General features: G+C 35.4%; 2 protein-coding genes and 1 long non-coding RNA gene across 3 annotated transcripts; all 3 read left to right on the top strand.

Moving 5' to 3' along the window:
• Window positions 1–253: 253 nt before the first annotated feature.
• LOC145088207 (ethylene-insensitive protein 2.2-like) lies at window positions 254–5,623 on the top strand. The gene is made up of 8 exons (XM_079026453.1): window positions 254–519; window positions 1,104–1,437; window positions 1,528–1,614; window positions 1,711–1,821; window positions 2,030–2,245; window positions 2,336–2,521; window positions 2,594–4,897; window positions 4,979–5,623. Exons 2-8 carry the CDS (start codon window positions 1,189–1,191, stop codon window positions 5,360–5,362), a joined length of 3,537 nt encoding a protein of 1,178 aa, XP_078882579.1. The 5' UTR covers window positions 254–519; window positions 1,104–1,188; the 3' UTR covers window positions 5,363–5,623.
• A 5,206-nt stretch (window positions 5,624–10,829) lies between these two features.
• LOC145088206 (uncharacterized) lies at window positions 10,830–11,886 on the top strand. The gene is made up of 2 exons (XR_013701013.1): window positions 10,830–10,965; window positions 11,566–11,886. It is a non-coding gene; the product is annotated as an uncharacterized LOC145088206 (long non-coding RNA).
• Window positions 11,887–23,229: 11,343 nt separating this feature from the next.
• LOC145089977 (uncharacterized) lies at window positions 23,230–23,802 on the top strand. The gene is made up of 2 exons (XM_079028345.1): window positions 23,230–23,359; window positions 23,429–23,802. The coding sequence occupies exons 1-2, from the start codon at window positions 23,230–23,232 to the stop codon at window positions 23,800–23,802; spliced, it is 504 nt and encodes a 167-aa protein (XP_078884471.1).
• Window positions 23,803–24,358: the final 556 nt, after the last annotated feature.

Below are 24,358 nucleotides of genomic sequence, written 5' to 3'. Positions count from 1 at the left end.
ATCAATAAATATAAAAATTTTAATGTAAAAATATAGTTATTTGAACATGGTCTCGTGTATCTTATTGTGTCTTATTTAAATAACAATTACAAATGTATCATGACTCTAAAAAAACGATACTTTTAAGCATGTTATAATGAATTAAATATTTGTAAATATTTGGGGTATTAAAAAATGGCAATTTTTTAAAAGCATTTATTATCACTACAAAATACAAATTATCGCTGAATTCTATATACTCGTGCCCTATAGCTTTTTTAAAGTCACAAGTGGGAGTAATCCATCTCTCTTCTTCTTCTCATAGGCTCTCAGTTCCCTTTCTCCGACTACAAGATATAGCTTCCCTAGGCCACTGTATATCTTATATATACATACACCCATCTATATCTATACCCCTTCCTCTCTCCATCTCTGATACATCTTTTCCTTTCTTTCCTACGATCTTTAAACCCCATCTGATCGGCTCTGAACATATGACAGATTCTTGGTTTTCTCAAGCTTTCATCGGAACCCAAAAAGGTAACATCAAGAAAAGCCTGAAAAGATAACCGCTTTGTAATAACAGCAATGATAAAACCCTATCTATCTATGACGTATTTAATACTCTGATAAGTCCTGTTTGACTTTTTATTTTCTAATTTTCATGACATGGGTTTGCTGACTTTGCTCTAGTTTTCTTGAATCTTTATTAGATAGATAGGTACAGGTCTGCAATCTAATCGGATCCCAGGCTTCATATGTTGTGGGGTTTTCAGTTTCCACAAACTTCATTAAATTTGGGAGTTTTGGGGTTTTATGGCGATGATGGAGATCTGGGTTGCTTGCAAAGTTTTATGCTTTTATGCATATTTCTTGAAAAGGAATTACTTTTATGTTATTCTGTTCTATATACAACTTTCATCGATGCATTTAGTATATCAAAACTGTATTCTTAAATTCCTTTGGAGTGGGTTTTGTAAGTCAATTCAAGAGCGATATAAGTATGTTATATCTCTAGATTGTAACATGAATCTTTAGTTTTTCAATTCGCTATAGAAATGTTTGATGCTTTTGATTCTTTTTAAAGTTGTCACTGAATCTTGATTCTATGTTTTTTTTTCCAGCGGGAGTTCCTATTATGTGACCTTCTAATTGATCATCAGGCGACTCCAAATTTATAATTTAATTTTCGTTACAAAAGTTTCGGAAATGGACACGGATGCCCTAATCTCAAAACCCAAATCCAGCGTCCTACAGAGACTGTTTCCTGCTGTTTTACCAGTACTTTTCATAGCAATTACATATATCGATCCTGGAAAATGGGTTGCATCAATCGAAGGTGGGGCCCGTTTTGGGTACGATCTAATCATACCCATGTCTGTCTTTAGTTTATCTGCTGTTCTTTGTCAATACCTCTCAGCTTCCATTGCAGTGGTCACTGGAAAAGATCTTGCACAGGTATAAGTGAATTCTTGATTTTTGGATCATGTCATAATTTCTTGAATTATGGAGTTAATAAAGTTATCTTGATTCTTTTTACTCATGTAGATATGTAGTTCAGAGTACGATGCATTAACGTGTATCTTCTTAGGGATCGAAGCCGAACTTTCCATGATTGCTTTAGATCTTTCTATGGTATTACACCCTTTATATATATATTCCTCTCAATTATTACGGTTTCGCTATTATACTTTCTTGAATGTTAACTTATAAATACGCATTTTTTGATAGATTTTGGGCGTGGCACATGGACTTAACTTGATGTTCGGCATGGGGTTGTTCACTTGTGTTTTCTTGACTTCTTTCGATGCGTTTCTATTCCCTATTTTCTCCAATTTGTTGGTAAGCATTAGTCAATGAGTTCAATCTTTTGATTGAACCAAGAAATCAGATGATTCACAATTTCACATGTGCATCAGAAAGGGATCACATGTGAACATGTGAATCGTCTGGTATTTTGGTTTTGTGTGAAGTTGTGGTTTCTTATTGAACTTTTTCGTTAAGATCAATCTTTTATTTTATAACTAATTTGGTGTTATTTTTAATTTAGGAGAGTGGTAAAGCTAAGTTTATGTGCATGTGTTTGGCAACGGTTGCGTTACTTTCTTATCTTTTTGGTGTGGTGGTGAGTCAACCGGATACATCACTCTCCATGAGTGGTGGTATGCTAACAAGATTCAATGGGGAAAGTGTTTTGGCATTGATTAGTCTTCTTGGTGCAAGTATTATGCCTCATAATTTTTATCTTCATTCATCTATTGTGAAGGTAAATCATCTTTGTCTTTGAATGTGTTTTTGAGTTGCATATTTTCATGTGGAATAATCTTTAATGGAGTTATCGTTTTCTTTTTTTCAGCAAAATAAGGGACAAGAACATGTTTCAAAAGGAGCATTGTGTCTTGATCATCTTTTCGCCATTTCGGGTGTTTTCAGTGGTGTTTTTCTTGTAAATTATGTTCTAATGAACTCAGCAGCAAATGTTTTCTACAGTTCTGGGCTTGATTTGCTTACTTTTCAAGATGCTTTGTCTTTAATGGATCAGGTTTGATGCTATTCAAGATTTTACATTTCCTTTTGTTCATCCCTGTTTTACAGATGACGATTTTTATTGCAGGTATTTAGGGGTGTGATGGGATCTTTTGCGTTGATAGTGATCCTGTTGCTTTCAAATCATACTACAGCGTTGACCTGGAAATTCGGTGGTCAACCTATTCTTCATAATTTCTTCAAAATCAACATCCCAGGATGGTTTCATCACTCAACAATCAGATTCATCACCATTATTCTAGCTCTCTTATGTTCATGGCAATCTGGGGCAGAGGGTACATATCAGCTCCTAATCTTCACTCAGATTTTGGTGGCGCTTTTGCTTCCATCATCTGTGATTCCCCTTTTTCGGATTGCAACATCAAGATCAGTAATGGGGGTGAACAAAATTTCTAGGGTTCTCGAGTTTTTTGTGTTGATCACGTTTATTGGGATGCTCAGTCTAGCAATTGTGTTTGTGGTTGAAATGATGTTTGGAAACAGCGATTGGGCAAGTAATATCAGATGGAATTTAGGCAGTGGTGGATCGATTTCAAGTCCTTATTCTGTCCTTCTTCTCACTGCGTCTCTTTCATTCTTTCTTATGCTTTGGCTTGTGGTAACGCCTTTGCAGTCTGCAAGTTCGAAACCAGAAATTGTTCACGATTCATCACTGAAAGAGAGAACCCAACATGGAATTGAGCAGGAAACATCACCGGAGTACCATTCAGATTCACAAAAATCCACTCGTCAGCTTGATTTGCCTGAAGAAATCACGGAACCTGAGAAGGGTTCTCGTTTGACTACCATAGATGAACATTCATCTGATATCTTATTACCATCATCGCCACCAGAGGAATCAGGAACAGGAACAGCTGTTCCAGGCTTTGAAGATAGAAGCAACTTGCAGAACCAAGAATCTGAATCGATCGAAAAGACGTTGAGTATAGACGGGAATTCACAGAAAGAACATTCAACAAATCCATGGCAGATAGAAGAATCACCCAAAGTAGTCTCTGAAACGAACCATTTAGCTGTATCACCCGAAGGACCAGGATCGTTTAGAAGTCTCGGTTTGAAACACGACGATGTGGGTAGCGGCACCGGAAGTTGGTCAAAGTTAGCCGGATTGGGCCGGGCTGCAAGGCGTCAATTAGCTGCAGTTCTTGACGAATTCTGGGGCCAACTTTTCGATTTCCATGGTGAACCAACGCAGGAAGCAAAAGCAAGAAAACTTGACAAATTACTCGGAATAAATTCTAAGACGAACATGAATTCGAAGGCAACACCACATCAGAGTGTGCAAACGACTACCGATTCGATTTACGGGGTTCACCGGGGCCCAAGTTCGTCTTCATTGTTATCGAACCAAAAGCAAATACTAGACGCTTATGCACAGAGGTCAAACCTCAATGTGATGGACCCTGGTGAAAAGCGATACCATAGCCTCCGTCTTCAATCATCTTCTAATGGTCTTCGAATTCCTCAAGCTTCCGTTGGGTTCGATGATCAACCAGCTACTGTTCATGGGTATCAAATCAAGTCTTATATGAATCAAATGGAGTCATTAACCCCAAAATCACCGTCGTTTGGTTCTTCAGCAAACTATAAAGCTCCGTATTCTTTAACGAAAGGTCTGCAAAACGGGGTGAGTCCGGCAAAGCCACCTGGGTTTCCGGATCCGGTTGTGTCCAGGAACAGCTCAATGCAACCGGAAAGATCATACCAGAATCAGTATCCTGAAACAATGCATAGCACTGTAAACGAGAAGAGATATTACAGTATGCCCTCCCTTCCTCGTGATGGAACTCTTGGCCGGAAAATGCATGATATGTCGATGTATTCAGGCCCTTCGTATAATAGATCCGGGACTCCTTCAGCCTATACCGGTTCTTACCAGTTAAATTCAGGAGCAGATACATGGTCAATTTGGTCCAGACAACCTTACGAACAATTTGGTGTAGCTGAAAAATCAAACAGTAGAATGAGTTTAAACAGTCAAGAAACTGGTTCTGGGGTTGATTTAGAAGCAAATCTTCTGAAATCTTTGAGACTTTGTATCGTGAAGCTGTTGAAACTTGAAGGATCCGATTGGTTGTTTCAGCAGAACAGTGGTCTTGACGAAGACCTTGTTGACCGCGTAGCCGCTAGGGAGCGGTTCCTGTATGAAGTCGAGAGTAAGGAGATGAACGGGGCGGCTCACGGCGGCGATTCGGGGATGAAAATCGATCTGGTGACCTCGATTCCCAATTGTGGGGAAGGTTGTGTCTGGAGGGCTGATTTGATAACAAGCTTTGGTGTGTGGTGTATACATAGGGTTCTTGAGCTTTCGCTCATGGAAAGCCGGCCGGAGCTTTGGGGGAAATACACTTACGTTCTTAATCGTCTTCAGGTAACGTTTTTCTTTTATCCCCGATGATCGGATTTTGTGTTGGATCGGATTTTTTAGTATATTGTTGTGTGATTGTTTTAGGGTATACTAGAGCTAGCATTCTCCAAACCACGGGCCGCAATGAATCCATGTTTCTGTCTGCAACTTCCGACTTCCTATCAGCAGCGAAGGGTGTCTCCACCTAAATCAGCCACCAGTCTTCCGCCGCCAGCGAAACAGAGCAAGGGTAAATGCACGACGGCCGCCAGTCTGTTGGATATAGTGAAGGATGTGGAGATTGCGATTTCTTGTAGAAAAGGTCGAACAGGGACTGCGGCGGGTGACGTGGCGTTCCCGAAAGGAAAAGAGAACTTGGCGTCTGTTCTAAAGCGATATAAACGGCGGTTGTCGAATAAGCCGGCGGTAACTCCAGATGGATTGAATGGGCCCCACAAGACTGTCATGTCAGCATCTTATGGGTTGTGATTGTGATTGACCCGAAATGCCCAATTTTGTTTGGGTTTGGGAGTCGAGATTAGAAAGGAGGTTGTTGTCGTTATGTGGTTTGTAAATGTTTTTACGTGGACGACAAAAGGGAATCAATGGTTGATTTTCTTTCTTTTGAGTTTTGATGTTGTTGAAGGGGTTATTGGAGGAATGGAATTGGAAACCAAACATTATGCCAATTATTCCAAAATTTTGTCATTGTTTTTTTAGCGATTAATCCATGATTTCATAGTTTTTACCTATTGCATGTATTTTATTTAGGGATGTAACTGATTCGAGACAACTCGTGAGATACTTGTGATTTGAGACCGACTCGAAAAAAACTCGAAATCGACACTGTTCAAATCGAGCCCGAGCTCGAGCCATACGACTACATTATCGAGCCGAGCTTGAGTATTGGAATACTCGGATCATGAAATTCGCGAGCTTAATCGAACATTGCTATATTTACATTTTTACCCTTAGTTTTTTTCTTCATATCTACATACTATAGAGCTGGATTAAATCGAGTTTACGAGGTTAATCCCATTTCTATTTGTAATTTAGTTTAATGTAAATTTATTTTTCTAATAGCTAACCAAGTTGAGCTCGAAAATGTTAATTACTTTATCGAGTTCAAGTTCGAGCTTGAAATTAAGGCTCCAATCAAGCTTGAGTTTTTCAATCAAGTCGAGTTTTGAGTTCTGATAGCTTGACTCGACTTCGTTCAATTACCCCTAATAATTATTCCATAATCCAATGATTACCGAAGTGAATAAAACAAAAGGAAAAAGAAATTGCATATGGATATCAACAAACTATTGGTAGTGTCATTGGCCGTTTTAAATTATAAAATATGTCAAAAAGATCATCTATGTATATACATAATGTCATTTTCGTTAAATTTGGTCAAATAATGCGAGTAATTGGTTATTTGGTTTTACCATTTCTAGTTTTTTATGCTCTTGGATTCGATTTTAGGTGTATAAATTTATTAGAAGAAACTAAATAAAGTCGAAATATATTGTTTTACATTAATTGTGTAACCTGAATCTAGAGTTGGAGCCCAAATGTGTTTTCTCCGGAAACCGCAAAACTCCTAACACCTTTACATGGATCCTACACCAGATTTGGAACCATCATAAGTACGAAACACTTTTTTTTTTCTTTCTAAATTATACTAATATAAAAAGTCATCTTCAACATAATACCTTCAAAAAATATGATAATTAACATCACCTTGTACTATCATATTGGTTGCTCAGATACGTTATCTTGTATACAAACCTAGAAAAAGATGATCAAAAAGGGCTCGAGGAAGTTCGTAACAACAACACCGACTGAATACCTAGTCTGGACTAGACCATAAAGCTAAGAGGTTTGGTTGGCATTTGTGTTAATGGTGCATCAACGGAGTTGACCTTGAGTTTGTAAACGTGCAATACTCTCAGAGAACCAGTTCGCCTGTGTTTCCCAGTTGACCATTTTTTGTGCCAAACATCGGAGTTCTTAGGTTTTAGCTAACATATTATGATTTTATTTTTATTAGTAGTAGTTTCCTTGATTATTATGAGTGATATTAGGGTTACGATATTATAAATAGGGTTAGTTATCTTTGAATTATTCATAAAGGTTATGTAAAAATGAGTTTATAAAAACTTTTATGGAAGAATTAGAGGTTAATTCTGTTAAATTAAGGTGTCTAAGCCGGTAACTAAAATGATATATTCTTGAATTAGAAGCAAAGTCCTTTATGGCTCGCCCTCAAGACTAGAAATAGCTAGAATTGATATTGGGAGAGAGATGAATAACTTATTAGATTATTATATGATCAATAAACTAATTGAAAAATATTGGAAATGATTTGTTAATATATTATGTGATTAATATATTAATTGGAAATATACAGTTGATTTGCTGATTTTTTTTATGTGATTTATAAATTAATATGAGATCAATTGTTAAATAATTGATTTGTTAATTTATATGATTAATAAATTAAAGTGAAGTCAATTATAATTGATTAACTATTAATCATAATTAATCTTGAACTAATTTGGGATTAATTGGAATTAACTGAAGGTGCAAGGGATGAATTGTAATTGTTTAATAGTTGAACAAAAGAAACAATTCTGGAACTCTTAATGGTATGGACGGTTTTAGATGGTTTCCTAGGGTTTCTGGAAACCTCCTGGTTGTATATAAGGAAATGATTTGAATTATGATTAAATCTATTATTTAATGAATTCAAATCTTGATTTGCTTGCAAGTTACCTAAACTATAAATATGACCCCTTGGCTTGCAATTTTCGTTCACCACATTACTTAAAGGCATATGAACAGAATTCCCTTCATATCTCCTCTCTGCTCCTCATTCTAGGGGTTCTGGTTTTAGGTGTGAGACATTAGAGACATCATCCTTTTGGTGCTTGCTTTCCAAGGAACTTCAATAAGATTTGATTTGATTATTTGCTATAATAATCAAAAGGTATTAACCCTAATCTTTATGTTAATTTCGATTTTCATAGCCTCTCTCTAGGGTTCTTGATGTTCATAGGTTATTTCTATCAATAGAGAAAACATAGATCCTTTCCAGGTTGCATGTGAGCTTAAGAGTTTAAGTGTTTTTTCTGCCTCATAAATTTTTTTATAACCTAGAAAACCCATCAACTTCTTCACTAAGAACACAAAGTATTCGTTAAATGTGTTCTTGAGCGTTCCAACATCATTTTTGGATAGTTCCATACATTCCACTTCATTTGATATCACATATGGTTGAGATAGTCGGTTGTGGAAGACCTTTCATAACTGTTCACTATCGCAACATCGAGTGTGATGTTGGCATGGTTGATGCTTGAGACTCACACATCCAAATTGAGAAGATGACTATAGAGGCTGAGAGGTAGATGTAATGAGTTTGTTAGCTCAGATTCTAACCAGATCCAAAGGGACATGGAATTCAATTGACTAGTTAACCCCGAGGCGGTCATGGTTAATATCCAATGCTTATCACCTTACAATGAGAGTTTGAGTAATATTGTGGGAGTGAATATCTGGTTGATAATCCTTGACATAATTTAGATGATGACATCTTATCCATTAAAGCTTTTTCATCATACATATCACTATAGTTGGATGTGAATGTATCCTACATCGATGTGACACGATCCCATACATGTCTATATATGTTTGATTACCCCTCTTCACAAAGTCGACTTCCCGAACCCATGTGGCTCAACACATCCATGTATAGCCTCAATTCCTCAACGAACCTCCAACTCTAAAGGGGAATGTCAGTGTATCCCACATTGTTGCAACTTAGTCCCTTAAGTGTCTATATATGTTAGAGTCCCCCCGCTCTCTCTATAAGGGCTCGTTTAGAGAGTTTATATGAGAATCCATAAGTATCTTAAAATGAATTTAACTTATAAAAATTTCATATATGATTTCATCTTCGAAGATCAAATTACTACAACACCTTTTCAGCCTAACGACTCAAGAAACGACTATTTATTGGTGGTATTGTTTACAAATATAATCCAGATGATGACCTTCTTCTCAAACCATTCAAAATTGTAATAAATAATTGTTAAAGACTAGACAAAGCCTTTTGATGTTGATCTCGCTTACGACACTAGTGTCATCTATGACTCATATCACTTTTATGACAACAACCTTGTCTATGATAATTAATGATCCCCTCTTTGAATGAGACCATGCTTACAAAATCAAGGGTGAATAAAGAAACTATTAGAGAAGGTGTGTGGAACTCTAATTGCGACCATAAATTTCATTCTATATGGAGATCGATGATGGCAAATCCAGGAGGAGTTTTTAGGTATTAATATTTTTGATAAACATGTGACAATTGTGCGTATTGAGCTACCACATATTGAACTTTTAGGAGGATTCATTATTTGAGGGAAATAAGAATCGTCCCAACAACTCCCATAACACCATTCCACAATTACGATTTATTTCCAATGTTTCCATCTATATATGGAAAAAGTAAATGTTAAAGTTCAAGAGAATGAAAATATTTATTCAAAAGTTTTTCTTTGAAAGTACACCAATAAACACCAACTTCAATGCTAGAGATGACTGCATTTCTTTTAAAAACCATTCTAGAAGGACAAACAGAATCGATGTATCGTGCTCTCTTCCATTTACCGAAAAGAACATAATATACAAATTATGCTAGATGTCAAGTCCCTTTTAAATGTACACCTCATTTGATACTTGGATACTGACGCACATGTTCAGAAGAACCCACAGGGGCTGAAGGATTTTTCCTTGACGACACCCCAATAAAGGGGTACCCTACACTAGTTTGACCTCAAGAACATAAAGGTCCCAAAGTTTAATGTACCGACCCAACTTAGGGTCCGGGTGTTCAGATTGTGTTTTTAAGTGAGCCATTTTATGTTAAATGTGGGAGCAATAAAAGTTGGGTTTGTTTTGGGTATTTTGCAGCATATTGATTCTTAGGAATCTTGTTAGGGTTAATCTATTATAAACATGTTTCTTAAAGTGTGTTCAACGTGCCACTATCATCTCCTAACTATTTTTATTTTGTATATTACGTATTATTATCACTCACTTATATTTATACCTAAGTGAAATCTCAAGGCTAAGTAAGTTTTTTTTACAACACTCTACTCTCTAACCATTCCTTTGAACACCTTCTAAGCTTAATGCTAACTTTCCCTCGAATCATTTGGCTCAAACCCGAAATACCATTAATCTTCCTTCATTTCAAGTGATATTGGACTCGAAGTCTTCATGGCACCACTTTACCTATTCACCATATCTCCCTTTCAAAGTGTATCATCAAAAAAAAAAACATTATGAATATAAACGTAAAATGAAATTGAATTCATGTATGAATGATTTTTATAATACAACTTAGCAACTAAATAAAATCAAGGGTAATTTAATCTATTCTAATAAATATTTTTTTTTGTCACATGTCACATTATCATTCATTTTGACACATGTTATTTTGTAGTTATTTTAGATTAAAATTTTCTACATATTATTTTATAGTTTTTTCTATTTTATTAAATTTCACATAGTATTTAAATATAATAATTATTATAAATGTAATAATAAATAAATATCAATTAAATTAATGCAACTTTCATTTTAATTTCAAAATTCCTAATCGAAGCTCAATTATTTTCTTTGTTTATTTATTTAAATTATTTATTGAACACTTCAATTTCAACAATTCAATAATTTTTTTTATTTCGTTATAAATTAAAAATTTCTAAATATTTAAACCTTCATATTTTTTTAATAAACTCGTGTAATATACAGGTCTAACAACTAGTTCTTATTATTTTTTTTGAAAGGTAGCAAAATTTGCTATAAATTATAATAATTTAATTTACACAATTAATTAACTTTTAGTTTCTTATACTTCAATAATCTGAATTGTATTTTTGACTTCTGAGGGAAAAAGGATAAGAATTTATAAGCCGCGTAACTGCACCGCACAGACATGCATCAGCCCACAGCATCTTTCTGTGACAATTTTCCCTTTGATCACTCGTCTCTCTCTCTCCCTTTCTCCGGTGGAGAGCTCCCAGGAGAATTTAGAGGTACGTTTGTGGAAATTTAATCCTCATAGTTTTCAGTAACTGAATCATACATCTACCTTCAAAGTTCAATGTTTTTCCCCTCTGTTTTTAGCGCGAATTCGGCAATTGTTTGATCTCAATTCTCTGCAAACTCGTCTTGGATTTCTTCTTATTTTTTCTGCTTATGTTTTGATTAATCGATCTGTTTTTTCCGATGAAAGTGAGTGAATTTATATACAATTATATGCACTGATCCAAATCTAAGCAATCACTAAAACATAGATTTCGTTTCACTTATTCATCAACAAATCCATCGCCGGAAATATGCGGAGTTTCAGATCAAAATTAATCGATTAATTCACAGGGCGCCGTTAATAAGTTGCAGAATTTATCATATGTTATTTGAAATTGAACCCGAAAGTGAAAGCTAGTTCGCTCTAGTGATGCACAGTTATTAGTATCCATCCAAGGGAAATTAACAAGTTGCAAATCTGAGTAAATCAAGTGTCAAATCTCAATTGATCTTCAACTAAGATGTGATTATCCCTTTTAGTTTGTTTGTTTTTGCTACATGGGAATCATTGCATCAATGATTGATAAATGTTGTTGATATGATTGCAGTTTGTTTGAGTAAGAAAAGGTTTGAATTAAATCGATGGGATTTGTTATTGTGATATCGTTGCCTCTAATCCTATTGTTCTTGATTGCTGCGATTGGATGTTATCTGTTTGGAAGAAATCGTGCTCGCAAAGAAGCAATAACTCCTCAGTATTACGGACCTCCTGCACCACCATATGGAGTTCAAGCCTCTTCCAATAAATAAATACTTATAAAGTTTATAAATAAATATGTAAAGTTTATAAATTATGATACAGATTCCAAATATTTCTTTCTATTTTCTTATACGTGTGATTATAATATTATATGATATGGTTCCTTCAACTCTATGTTTAGAATTGTTTCTTTTGGTAAATCTTACACTTTTATTACATTACAAGTTACCAAAATACTTGTACTTTAGTGGATTTAAATTATCATGATCTTAGTAGCAATGTTTATGAGGCACAAATGTCCAAGCGATTACACATCACGACGTCGTATTTCCTTACCCTACTATCCAATTCTCGTATCCTTATACTAATAAAAGAGTAGCTATTTTGCCATGTGTCATCATATTAAACATTTTAATTAATGTGTTGTCACTTGTCAATCTATTAGTTTTTCATTTTAAATTTATTAGACCTCCTCATTAATGTGATTCTATTTTAAATTTTAAATTTTAAATTATTGTTTTCATTAATTCACAAATAAAAAATATCTAACATATATTAAAAATTAATTTTATATATTTATTTGAATCAATGATTATAATTTCACATAACTAATAAAAATATCTCTTAAATTAATAATTTATTTAAAATAACTTATTAATAATTTTGAGTTCTTATTATAAAATTTTGATTAATTTTATAACTGTGGTTCACACGGGTTATAAACTAGTATTTTAATATATATATTTTTTGTTTAAGTTGTCCAAAAGTATGGCCCAAGTGAACTCGATAAGTAATATGAAGGCCCAAATAAACTAGTTATTGAATTTGAAATTACAAAGCAGGGCCTATATAGAAACTAAAAGTCAAACTTGAATGTTATTACGATTTTATATTAAGTTTGAAATCCAATAATAAAATTAAAATGATATTAATATATGATAGTTTCAATCGAATATAATATTGTTAACAAGTAAATATATTAAATATTAGGTGTAAGACCTATGTATTATATGAGTTTATTTAAAAAAGTTAAATATAAAATTCTAAACATTTTAAGAGATTTGAATTTATAAGAAAAATTAAAACAATATTGAATTATTAAGATTAATTTTTTTTTTTAAATTTAAACAAATAATTTAGATAAATAAACAAAGAAAACTATTGGCTTTAATTTAGAAAATTTGAAATTAAAAGGAAATTCAATTAATGAAATTGAAATGCATTTATTATTATATTTATTACAATTAATAAATTTAATTAAATATTATGTGAAATTTAATAAAAATGAAACAACCACAAAATGTTATATGGAAAAAATTTAATTTAAAATAACCACAAAATGACATGTGTCAAAATCAATAAGAGTGTGACGTATGACAAAAAGATTTTCATTTATTATATTAAACTTGTCGTTTTCTTATTCAAGCTGTATGAATTTTTGCTAGATACCACATTTTCATCAATTTTAGGTCATTTGCCTCGTCTTTAACATTTTTTTGTCGGATCTTATTAAAATATCATTTTATCTAACTTTATTTAAACCTTGATATTCATTAAATCCAACAGAACACACTTATCTCTTTTAAAAAAACACGAACACATCCATAGTTTTTCCTTCTTTCTTTTTTAAAAAATCGATATTAACCATATGGAATAAACCTGTCTTTCTTGTCATATTGTTGATTTATGGAACATTTTGAAGCAGCGTCCATCATTTAACCAAACTTTTTTTTAAAAGAACTAAACACACATGTATATTTTTTTTCTGCATCTCTTCCAATTAATATCATATGTATATACACCTTCTTGATTCCTGAAAAATGGAGAGAGAGAGAGAGAGAGAGAGAGAAGAGAAGAGAAAAAAAAAGATATGGTTGAAAACTTTCTCTAAATCGACGGAATGAAAATAGTTACAACAACCTAACATATATACATACTCAGAGAAGAACTATCAATTCTTACTGTCTAACTAATTCTAACTGACTAACTAATTGTTCTGACGTGACAATCTTCATAATAAATACCAACATCCCCTCTTAAGTTGGAGAGTGGGAGACAATCTTCATACCAGCCAATTGTGATTGAGTTGGAACATATTGGAGAGAAATTAATCCTCTTTTAACTTTTCTCTTACAAATTGACAATCGAGTTCCACATGCTTAGTACATTCATGAAAAAACGGATTTTTAGCAATATATAGTGTTGCTTGACTATTACATTTAACATGAATAAGAGTCACATTGGGTACATTTATCTCATGTAGGATTCTTAATAATCATGCTAATTCAACATTGACACACCTCATGCTTCGATATTCAACTTCTGCTAATGATAATGATATGGTTACTTGTTTCTTGGACTTCCATGAAATTGGACTTCCTACCAATAAAATGAAAATGCCATTGATAATTCTTTTTTACTAAGGACATGCAGCCTAGTCAAAATCACAAAAAGCTTGTAGCTTGAAATCTTCTTGATTATTAAAGACTAATCCTTGATTTGGATCATTATTGATATACCTCAAAGTGTGCATAGCCACTTATAAATGAGATAATCTTGGATTTGACATAAATTGACTATGATCTTGAACTGTAAAAGCAAGATCCGGTCGAGTGTAAGTAAAGAAATTAAGTTTACCCACAAGACAACAATATACTTCTAGATTAGACATTGGTTGCCATTCATTGATTAAAAGTTTAATATTAGATGGAAAAGGACAAATAAAATTTCATAGCATTGGAATTCTTTCAACATGTCATTTGCATAATTTCTCTATATCAAAATTACCCTGAAAAAGAGTACAAAACTTCAATACCCAAGACGAAATTAAGATGTCCCAAACCCTTAATCTTGAATTTGGAATCAAAAAATGCTTTAAAAACATATATCTTCTTCATTATTTCATGTAACCATGATGTCATCGACTAAACAACTACAAAAGTAACATGATGATCCATCTTTTTATGAAAGAGAGAGTAATCGTCCTTGGAATGTTGATATCCATTGTCTTTAAGGGCTGAAGACAACTTAACATACCATTGATGTGAGGCGTGTTTAAGTCCATACAATTTAGAATTTACAATCTTGATTATTTTTTGTAAAATAAGACCAGGTTATGGTTTCATATATATTTATTCGTCCAAATCCCCATGAAGGAATGCATTGTTAACATCTAATTGATCGTGTTCCAACCCTTCATAAAAAACAGTTGCAACCAATGCACGGATTATTGTCATTTTGACAATTGGAGAGTAAGTTTCTGTGTAATCAATACTAGCTTTCTGAGTGTAACCCTTCACCACTAATCTCCGTTTACAACAATTAACTTGTCCATTTGATCTATACTTGATCTTATAAATCCAACGATAATTGATTAGTTTTTTTTCCTTTTGGTAAATTTGTTATCAGTAGCTAAAGCTTCAAACTCTTTATCCTAACTTCTTTATATTCAGGGATATTGACATCTTCTTTATACGATGAAGGTTCATGTAGCTTGTCAACATTATACATTAGTTTCTTGCTTTGATTATAAAGGTAAGAGAAAAAACATGATTAATTGAAGATATTGATGTAATGATACGCATGCAAGAAAGTAATGTCCACAGATTCGGTCTAGTCAATTTAGAGACGATAAGCGTCAAAAAATTACATTTTAATAGAGGGTTATTTAGAATAAATAATCTTAACTAAGTTTTGTTATATGTCACAAGGTTTCCGTACATATAAAGAACGTTGAAATCCGAGTTATAACGAAGAAGTTATGACCTGTCGAAGTTTCACGACAAAACCGGCACGACACCTGGAATTGCAAAAAGTGAGTTTAAGATAAATTACTTTTTAGCCTTAGTGATATAAAATAAAGTTGTATAGTACGTCTCCACCTACGCGTGGATATAAAGAACGTAAAAAATGGAGTTCGTATGCAAAAGTTATGACCTTCCGAAGATGTAGCACTCTAAGACCATGACATGTGGCAGAAACCCTAATTATCCATGCTCCACAACGTGGAAATAAGGTCCACGACGTGGAATTAGTCAATGACACTAATCGAGGCTAGAAAAACACGTGCTAAGTCTACGAGAGTGATGTGTTAAGAGCCCACGACGTGGAAATTAAGTCCACGACGTGGAAATGTCAATCGGACACCTTTCGAAGCTAGAACGCAGATGACAAGCCTACGAAGTGATTCTACCATCCGCCACGACGTGGACATATAAGCCCATGACGTGGACATATTTTTGGCAGCCTATAAATAGCCAGATCGAACCTAATCTTCCTTACCTTAATTTCTTTTTTCTTTCTCCTTTGCTGAAGGCATTCCGCGTCATGAGCCTAACGATCACGAACCACTGACCGTTTCTAGTTAGATTCTATCAACTTATGCTACTTATGTGAGTGCATAGTTACTTTCATCTTACACATAGATATGAACTATTTAATGTAAATTACATGCTATGTGTGCATATTATCTGTATACTTGTTATCTACGCTGGAAGAGCACTATTATACATGGTTTAAATGATTTAAACTATATACGTATTTTATACCTATAAATTACATTGGGTAAGGATGGGTAGATAAAAGATGAGACAGAGGATGATTAGATGAAAGGTGATATAGATGAGTGTGAGAGGTGAAAAATTGAGAGGAGGCTTTACCCAAGTGTTGGCCCCGTCATCTAGCATAGTATGGATGACAACCACAGACTATTCTAGACGGTCTAGTGGAACATTAGCAGGTTCGCAACCTGTAGGTGTTGTGAACAATATGTTCACCTGGTGTACTCTAAAAACCCATTGACATGTATTGTGGGTGGACTCCCTAAAATAATATTGTCGATAAATGAGATAAACCCTGGCAGCTATGGACTTAGCGCCCGTTGGATGAACCCTGACAACTATGGATTTTGTGCCTATTATATAAACCCTGGAAATGATGGACTTCGTGCCTATTCCTTAGGATAATCCTGAGGAATGAATGAATAAAGAGTAGCTGATTCTTAAGAGTAAAGAAAGTAATGGGGATGGGTAATTGGGTTGATTTTTTGATGTTTAAACATAATAACTATATTATTGTGGGTTGAAAACCCTATGTACTCATCAGGTTTCCCAACCTGACCCAATCATTTTAATTGTATCATAGGTATCGGTACGAAGACACATTGCACTGAGAGATTAAAGTAGATGTAAATCACTAGTGTAAATGAATGTAAGGTCTGTTTATGCTTATGTTTCTGTATTGACAATGACATCCCAATATTTTTAAATGAATAAAATACATTTCTTCGGGAATGATTTGATAATGTATTTATCATATTTTTCTGGGAACAAATTCCGCAACATATTTCTTTAAGAGATACTCTAATTTTCAAAATAAAGCATAAACAAATCGGTCTTTTCTGGATGTGAAAATGGGGATGTAACAAATAAGAAACATTTTCATAAATGTAATCTTGTAAACGAGTAGGAGTATTATGGGTTTTGGATGATTTACAAAAATTAGGTTGAGGTGGTAAAGGTATTAGTGATTGAGAATTAGACGGAGATGGTATAGATTCTGTTAAAGGAACAAAATGTGGGGATGAAATAGATTGTGAAAAACACATTGAAGGTTCAAAACTACTTATAGAATCATTGAAATCCGTCTAATCATGAATAGGAAACACATTAATAGAGTTAGAGTCCATGGAGTGGAATGGAAAGATATTCTCATGGAAATAAACATCTCTAGAAATAAACATCTTTTAGTGTGTAAGTTGTAGGGTTTGTATGCTTTCTTTCCAAAAGGATAGCCTATAAAAACACATGGAGATGCTCTTAGAGTGAATTTGTATCGATGTAATTTCTAAGTGTTCATGAAACACATGCAACCAAAAGTTTTAAGATGGGAATATAACGGCTCAGTTCCATTTAGTCTTAAAAATGGTGTATTACCATTTATAACTTTTGTTGGGAATATACTAATGATATATGTGGCTATGAAAACACATTCTCCTCTGAATCTATTGGGAAGATTCGATTGAAATTGGAGAGCTCGAGATGTTTCCAATAAATGTTTGTGTTTGTGCTCAACAACCCAATTTTGTCGGGGTGTACTTCTACAACTAGTTTGGTGTAAAATGCCATTTTCTTGTAAATATGATGAATATTCATTACAAGAACCAAGCTCAACTGGATTGTCTGATCTGATAACTTGAACTTTTTTGCCAAACTGAGTTTCAGTTGTAACACCCGTATCCTAAGGTATGATTCTTTATATTTAATTTAGCCATTTGTACCCTTTGGATGCTCTACGCTGGGCGTAGGATGGCCTCCTACGTTGGGTGTAGATAAAATATTCCTCTTGAGGGATTAATACTATAGACCTAAACCCTAGTGGAGGGGTTGTGGGCCCTATTTAAAGGCTTTAACTCCTTGGGGTCCTCCTCATGCTCAACCTCCACCCTCATATTTAGTGACCTCAAAACCTTAGCCACCTTAGGAGAGTTTTTAAGCCTTTGTGTGGTTTTGGTGTGCATTCTTGAAGAATGAATCCATTGGAGAAAGATTTGTGGGCTCCAAGATTTGTAGATCTAAACTTTGCACTTTGATGTTCCTTTTGATAGATCTAATTAGCTCATGGTTTTTTATATGCTTTTTGTCCATTAACCTTGGTCTTTATGGGTATGAGATACTCCATACCTTATGAGTTTCATTTCTATATGTTTCAGAGCTTGTAGAGTCATAAAAGTGGGAGCTTGGTCACTCTCATCCATCTATGCATGAGCTCTTGAGAACTAGAGTGTGTTTTGGACTTAGGGTTTGGTCTTATGCTCTTTTAAGCCATGAAAAGGTGTAAATTCAGAGACTTTATCACCTAGGACATTTATTAGGTCCAGATTTGAGAATTGGATGGTTGGTTTTTATGCATTAAGAGCTTAATGTGAAGTTAGCAAACAACATAATTACGTGGGTCGTAATATGGGCTATGCTTAGTGTAGCCTGATGTAAAGCCAGAAATGTCAGGTATAAATTAATTTAGAATATTTTTTTTTGGTTTGAGATCATGGAATCGAGTACTCTAGGCGTACATATGGTATAATGGGCATACTCCAATGGTTGCATGATGTGGGATGTCCCCTACATACATTGGGAGTACGTGAGTAAGGGGAAAACCCTAATTTAGGGTTTGCACCTTATTTAAGCACGTGAAGTTCTCCAATCCTTCTCTTATCAGCCTCCATTGTCTCTTGAGAACCCTAGCCATCTTGAGAGTGTTCTTGAGCTTATTGAGAGTTTTTGGGTGTTCTTTTGTGATTTTGAAGAAGAAGGAACCTGGTGGTGGTGCATTGTTGGAGTTGGAGCTTCAAGATCCAGGGTTATCTTCTTCATTACAAGCTTATGGAGGTAAAAAGTTCTTACATTGGTTGTTCCTTGCTTAGATCTCTTTTGGTGGGTAGATTTAGGAGTTTTGGTACCATGACTTTGGTCTTATGAAGTATGGACTACTCCAGACCATTTGAGTTGTCCTTTTGAACACTTACAAGTGCATTGAGTCATAAAAATCGGATCTTGGAATTTAAAGCTCAACCATTTTGTTGGTGACCATTTAGGGGTAATAGAAGGCTAAATCCATGGGTTGAGTCCCATTAAGACATGAAAAAGCATAAATTTTGCAACTTTATGGCTTAATACGCTTTAATGAGCTTAGATATGAAGTTGGACGTTAGGTCTTAACGATTTAAGGCCTTAAAAGTAATCTATGGCCAACTAGGGCGTACGCCAGGCTTACATAGGTGTACATTGCACGTACACACCTGGAGTCCCGACCACTACGAAGCATTCGAGTACGCCGATCATACTAATGGTACACTTAGCATACTCAATAAAGTAGTTGTTGGACTTTTAGTTTCAGGCCACTTTTGGGCTTAAGGATTTGGGCCCTTGTTAGACCACAAGTTTTTCTGAGATGGGCCTTTATGGATTAGGTCCCATTTTGGACTTGGAATGCCTTTTTGGACTTTTGGGCTAGTTTGGATTTGGGCCTTGGTATGTTAGGCCCAATAAGGGAATGGTAAAGCAGCCTTCTACCCTTAAAGGCGAGATTTAGGGTTTGGACTCTCGGGTTAGGTTATTGATCTAATTTATAATTATGATTTTATTATTTGTGATTTGGTGAGAGGATTTCACGATTTAGCAACTCGAGTGTATTTTGATATCTTCAGTCTAAGGTGAGTTTCCTTCGCTTTTACTCGTGGGTCGAAGGCATCAATGTTGGCCCACTAGACTATGTTGATAGGATGATAATTGTCTTCATGACAATTTCCTGGATTGCCGATATATGCGACTTTTGCTATTATGATTATGTGTTAGCTGGAGGGGTGAAATAGACTTGATACCGATTCAAAGAGACAAGAGGGGTTGAAATATACCCAGTACCGGTTGGAAGAGACCGAAGGGGTTGAAATATACCCAGTACCGGTTGAAAGAGAGCGAAGGGGTTGAGATATACCAAGTACCAGTTGAAGGAGACTGAAGGGTTGAAATAGACCCAGTTATGCTTTGTATATGGGGTATTTTGGGGTAGCTCACTAAGCTTTTTGCTTATGGTTTTCAATTTATGTTTCAGGTACTTCCAGCTCGAAAGGGAAGGGCTCAGATTGATCACACTTAATATGCCCGTGTTTTTCTGCATTATGTGAATTTGGGATTTGTACTCTGATATTGTTTTCATTATGATACACTTTTGATTGTTTTGACATGACTATTGGATGTTTGAAATGAAAATTTTTATCTTGAAGTTTTAGGATATTTCACCTGAATTGTCCTCGTTTTCCATCAAAGGCTCTACGTAAGATCATGGTATATGTTGGGCATAGCACCATAAATGGGATTTTTGGACAAATTGGATTATAGGTCACCTATAGTGGGTTCTAGTCTTGAAAGGGTAAAATGGTCTTTTAAGCGATATATATATATATATATATATATATATATATATATATATATATATATATATATATATATATATATATATATATATATATATATATATAGTGATTATGAGCTAAGGCCCTTGAGCGTGAATTATTACCTTAATTTCTAATTAGGGTCTTACTGCGTATTGATTAGTGTCGGGAGTTCCAGTATCGGCAGCTTGAGTGTGAGATTTGTTTGTCTTCAGATTGAGGTGAGTCTTCTCATTATACTATATAGGGGTGATAGTTGTCTTTGTGACTCTTGCATTTATATGTTGGGTGGGTCCCATCTGTATGTTGGGATGGGCCCATTTGTATGCTGGGCGGGGCTCGTTTGTATGTTGGGCGGGGCTCATTTGTATGCTGGGTTGGGCTCGTTTGTATGTTAGGTGGGCCCATACGTATAATGGGTGGTGCCCGATTTTATGAATGGTACATGGTATTTTAGGGAACTCACTAAGCTTTGTGCTTACGGTTTTGTGGTTTAACATTGTCAGGTACTTCGAGTTCGAAAAGGAAGGGTCCGAATTGACTGCACATCTTTTTCCCCTATAACTTTCCGCATTGATGACTTTTGTTATACTATGATATTTGAGATACACTTTATTATCTTTGGTTTTGAAAAAAATGATGTATGAATTCGATAGGTTAAAAATAAAATAAAAGTTATCAGTATTTGTGATGTTACAAGTTGGTATCAGAGTCTTGGTTTGAGTGATTCAACAACATTCTTGGGTGTGTCTGAACTCAAACTGAGGAATTGATAATCTTTTAAAAAAAGAGTTTTTCTGAGAAAGAATTTTAGAAAGAACGGGGTGCGACTTGTGCAATCAGCCAAGATCAAGTAAGTGATTCCCAAAATACTCATACATGTGTATTATGTTCAGTATGCTATTATGTGAATTGAATGCTAGAGTATACCTAAGGATACCTTCAAGAATTGAATTATAGAATTGGCTGATTTGTGTGATGCCTTATAGTCTAGGGGGAATGGACACTATGTAGTCCTTAGGAATTGTATCGGTAAAGTTAATTGCTAAGTGTATGTTCAAATATTATGTATGGCTAGGATCATATAGCCTTAGAATGATTGCTTTAGTCTTATTTCATGTTCCTTGTTTGGTTGTGGGCTTAGGGTATAATCATTATTCTACTATCTATCTAATCTCGTATTGTGTACAATTTGCATGCATATGGAAACCTACAGTGTTGGTAGAATTTCCTAGTATTGCGGAGACCAGTGAGGTGAGGATTCCTAGGAAAGATCAGGGAGTATTATACTTGAGATTATGTATGCTGTATAGCATAGAGTTTGTGTGTTTTACCTTAGTAGAGTGACTTAGAGGAGTTAGGATGGTTCTTAAGGAAGGAATGGATAGGTGTGGAAGGTAGTATTGGGCCCGTACTACTGAAAGCACTGGATCTGTACTCGAGTCATGGATGGTCCCGAAGATTATAAGAAACTTGTGGTGTGAGCGTTCCCTCAAGTATATTATGATTGTTTGTATGTTGTATTTCATTATGATTAGCACTCGAGGAGGAGTTTCTGGTTATAGTTTTGGTTCTGGCTCTTGTGTAGAATTGATTGATGAGAGGGTGACAAGTTCATCACGTACGAGATGATTCGCGGTATTATAGAGGCCACCCCTGTGATGTTTAGTACCATTAAGAAGGGGATCATGGAGTTGTTTGATGAGTGTCTCGGGGCCTTCTAGGCCGAGATTGCAACATGACAGTTGGGGGCTCGAACTCTCTTTTTCAGGAGTTTAAGACTTGTGGATCCCTAGAGTTCTTTGGGGTGAAGGACCCTATTGCTAGCCAACAATGGATCACTAACATGGAGAATGCTCAACAAACGAGCTTCTGCCCTGAGGGTTCAAAGATGGGATTCACATCTTTCCTTTTGTGGGACCGAGCTTGTGACTTGTGGGAGGAGATTGGTCATGCTTTGGGAACGACGGTCGTGACAACCATGACTTGGGATGATTTTGTGACAACGTTCCTAGCTGATTTCGCACTAGCGATTGAGATGCAGCAACTAGTGAGGGAATTTCAAGACCTTCGCCGGACTATAGAGACTGTGGAGGAGATCACCGCCAAGTTCCGAGAGAGAGCTCTGTTGGTACCGCAATATGCATCAGATGAGGAGATGAAGAAGACTAGGTACCATGATATTTTGAGGGATTATATTAGGGAGTTTGTGAGATTATCGGGTTGCAAGACCCTAGAGGATGTAATTGCTAGAACCCAATAGCAGGAGATTGATTTGGAGCTTCTATGGAAGCGGAGACTAGTACAAACATAGACATCGGAGGGCCAAGTAAATAGGTCCAAGACTGCTGACTCATGATCAAGAGGTCATCGGGGTCGGGGCTGTTGTGCCAAGTACGGGAGGTCTCACGAGGGGCGTTGTCGTGAGAAGGGTGGGATTTGTTTTAATTGCAACAGTTGATTCATTTCATCAAGGATTGCACTCATGGATCATTGATATGATTCCACTACAATTAGTCGGACCATAAAAAGTCCAATTACCCGAGATTGACAGGAGGAGTAGTGATGGCGCCTGCACCAGCCACTTTGAGGATTACCGATGGCCACCGGAGCAAGGTGGCGACTTATGTGGTGAAGAGCAGGGAATTCCAGCTGACAGCCAAGATGACACGAGCATCACCTGATGTGGTTACTGGTATGTGTCTTTACCATATCCTTTACTGCTTTTCTTATCTATGCTTATGTCTTAACTAATCTTGTATAGGGACATTGTTAGTCAATGGTATGACTGCTCATGTTCTATTCGATTCACGTTCTACCCGATCGTTTGTGTCTCTTGTACTTAGCAAGAAGTTTAACGACACTCCAGGAGCTTTAGATTATCCATTGGAGGTAGAGATTTCCAATGATCGTTCAGTTAGTGCTTCGAGGGTTCATAAGGGTTGTGTTCTGAATTTGTTCAATGACAGGTATTCCATCAATTTGGTTTTGATTCCTTTGCGAGGGTTGTATGTTATTATGGGTATGGACTGGTTGGGTCCCAATGGGGCTATGATTCATTGTGAGCACCAGTTAGAGAGAGTTCGAACCCCAAGTGGGGGAGAACTGGTTATTCATGGCGAGGGTGCTCAGCGTTGACCAACAATTTGTTCAGGTGCGAGAGCTAGGAAGTATATTCAACATGGATGCTCTAGATTCCTTAATTATGTGGTAGATATGCGAGAAGTAGGGAAGAGGGTGATGGACAATGTACTAAAATGCAAAGAAAATTCAAAAGAAAGCTGAAAACTATTAAAGTCATAAACCGTAATGCATAGATCGGCAGTCCGACACAATGTATTATGTACCAGGGAAGAGTTCAAACGACTTGTTTTGCCAAATTTCAAAATATTTGACATTTAAATTCGAGTTTGATAATTGATATGGAGCCATTTCCACATAACCAATAGACATGACAATTAGGTTGAGTTCAGGTTAGCAGGTCATAATACATTGACCCAAACCAACCTAACTCAACCTATATAATATATTATCGGGTTGGAAACATCAACCCAACCCAAACCACATAACCCATTTAATTATATGGGTTCGTGGGTCAGTGGGTCGATTTTGGGTTAAAAAGTAGACAGGTCATTTTTCGAGAAACTTTTCACATGTTAAATTTATACAAATTTTACATATCTCTAAATTAAAT

Source organism: Lactuca serriola, chromosome 2 (genome assembly GCF_051521515.1).
Source record: "Lactuca serriola cultivar US96UC23 chromosome 2, Lser_US96UC23_V15, whole genome shotgun sequence".
Taxonomy (NCBI): domain Eukaryota; kingdom Viridiplantae; phylum Streptophyta; class Magnoliopsida; order Asterales; family Asteraceae; genus Lactuca; species Lactuca serriola.
The sequence above is the reverse complement of the archived record's forward strand: the minus strand, read 5'-3'. Positions and strand labels throughout refer to the sequence as shown.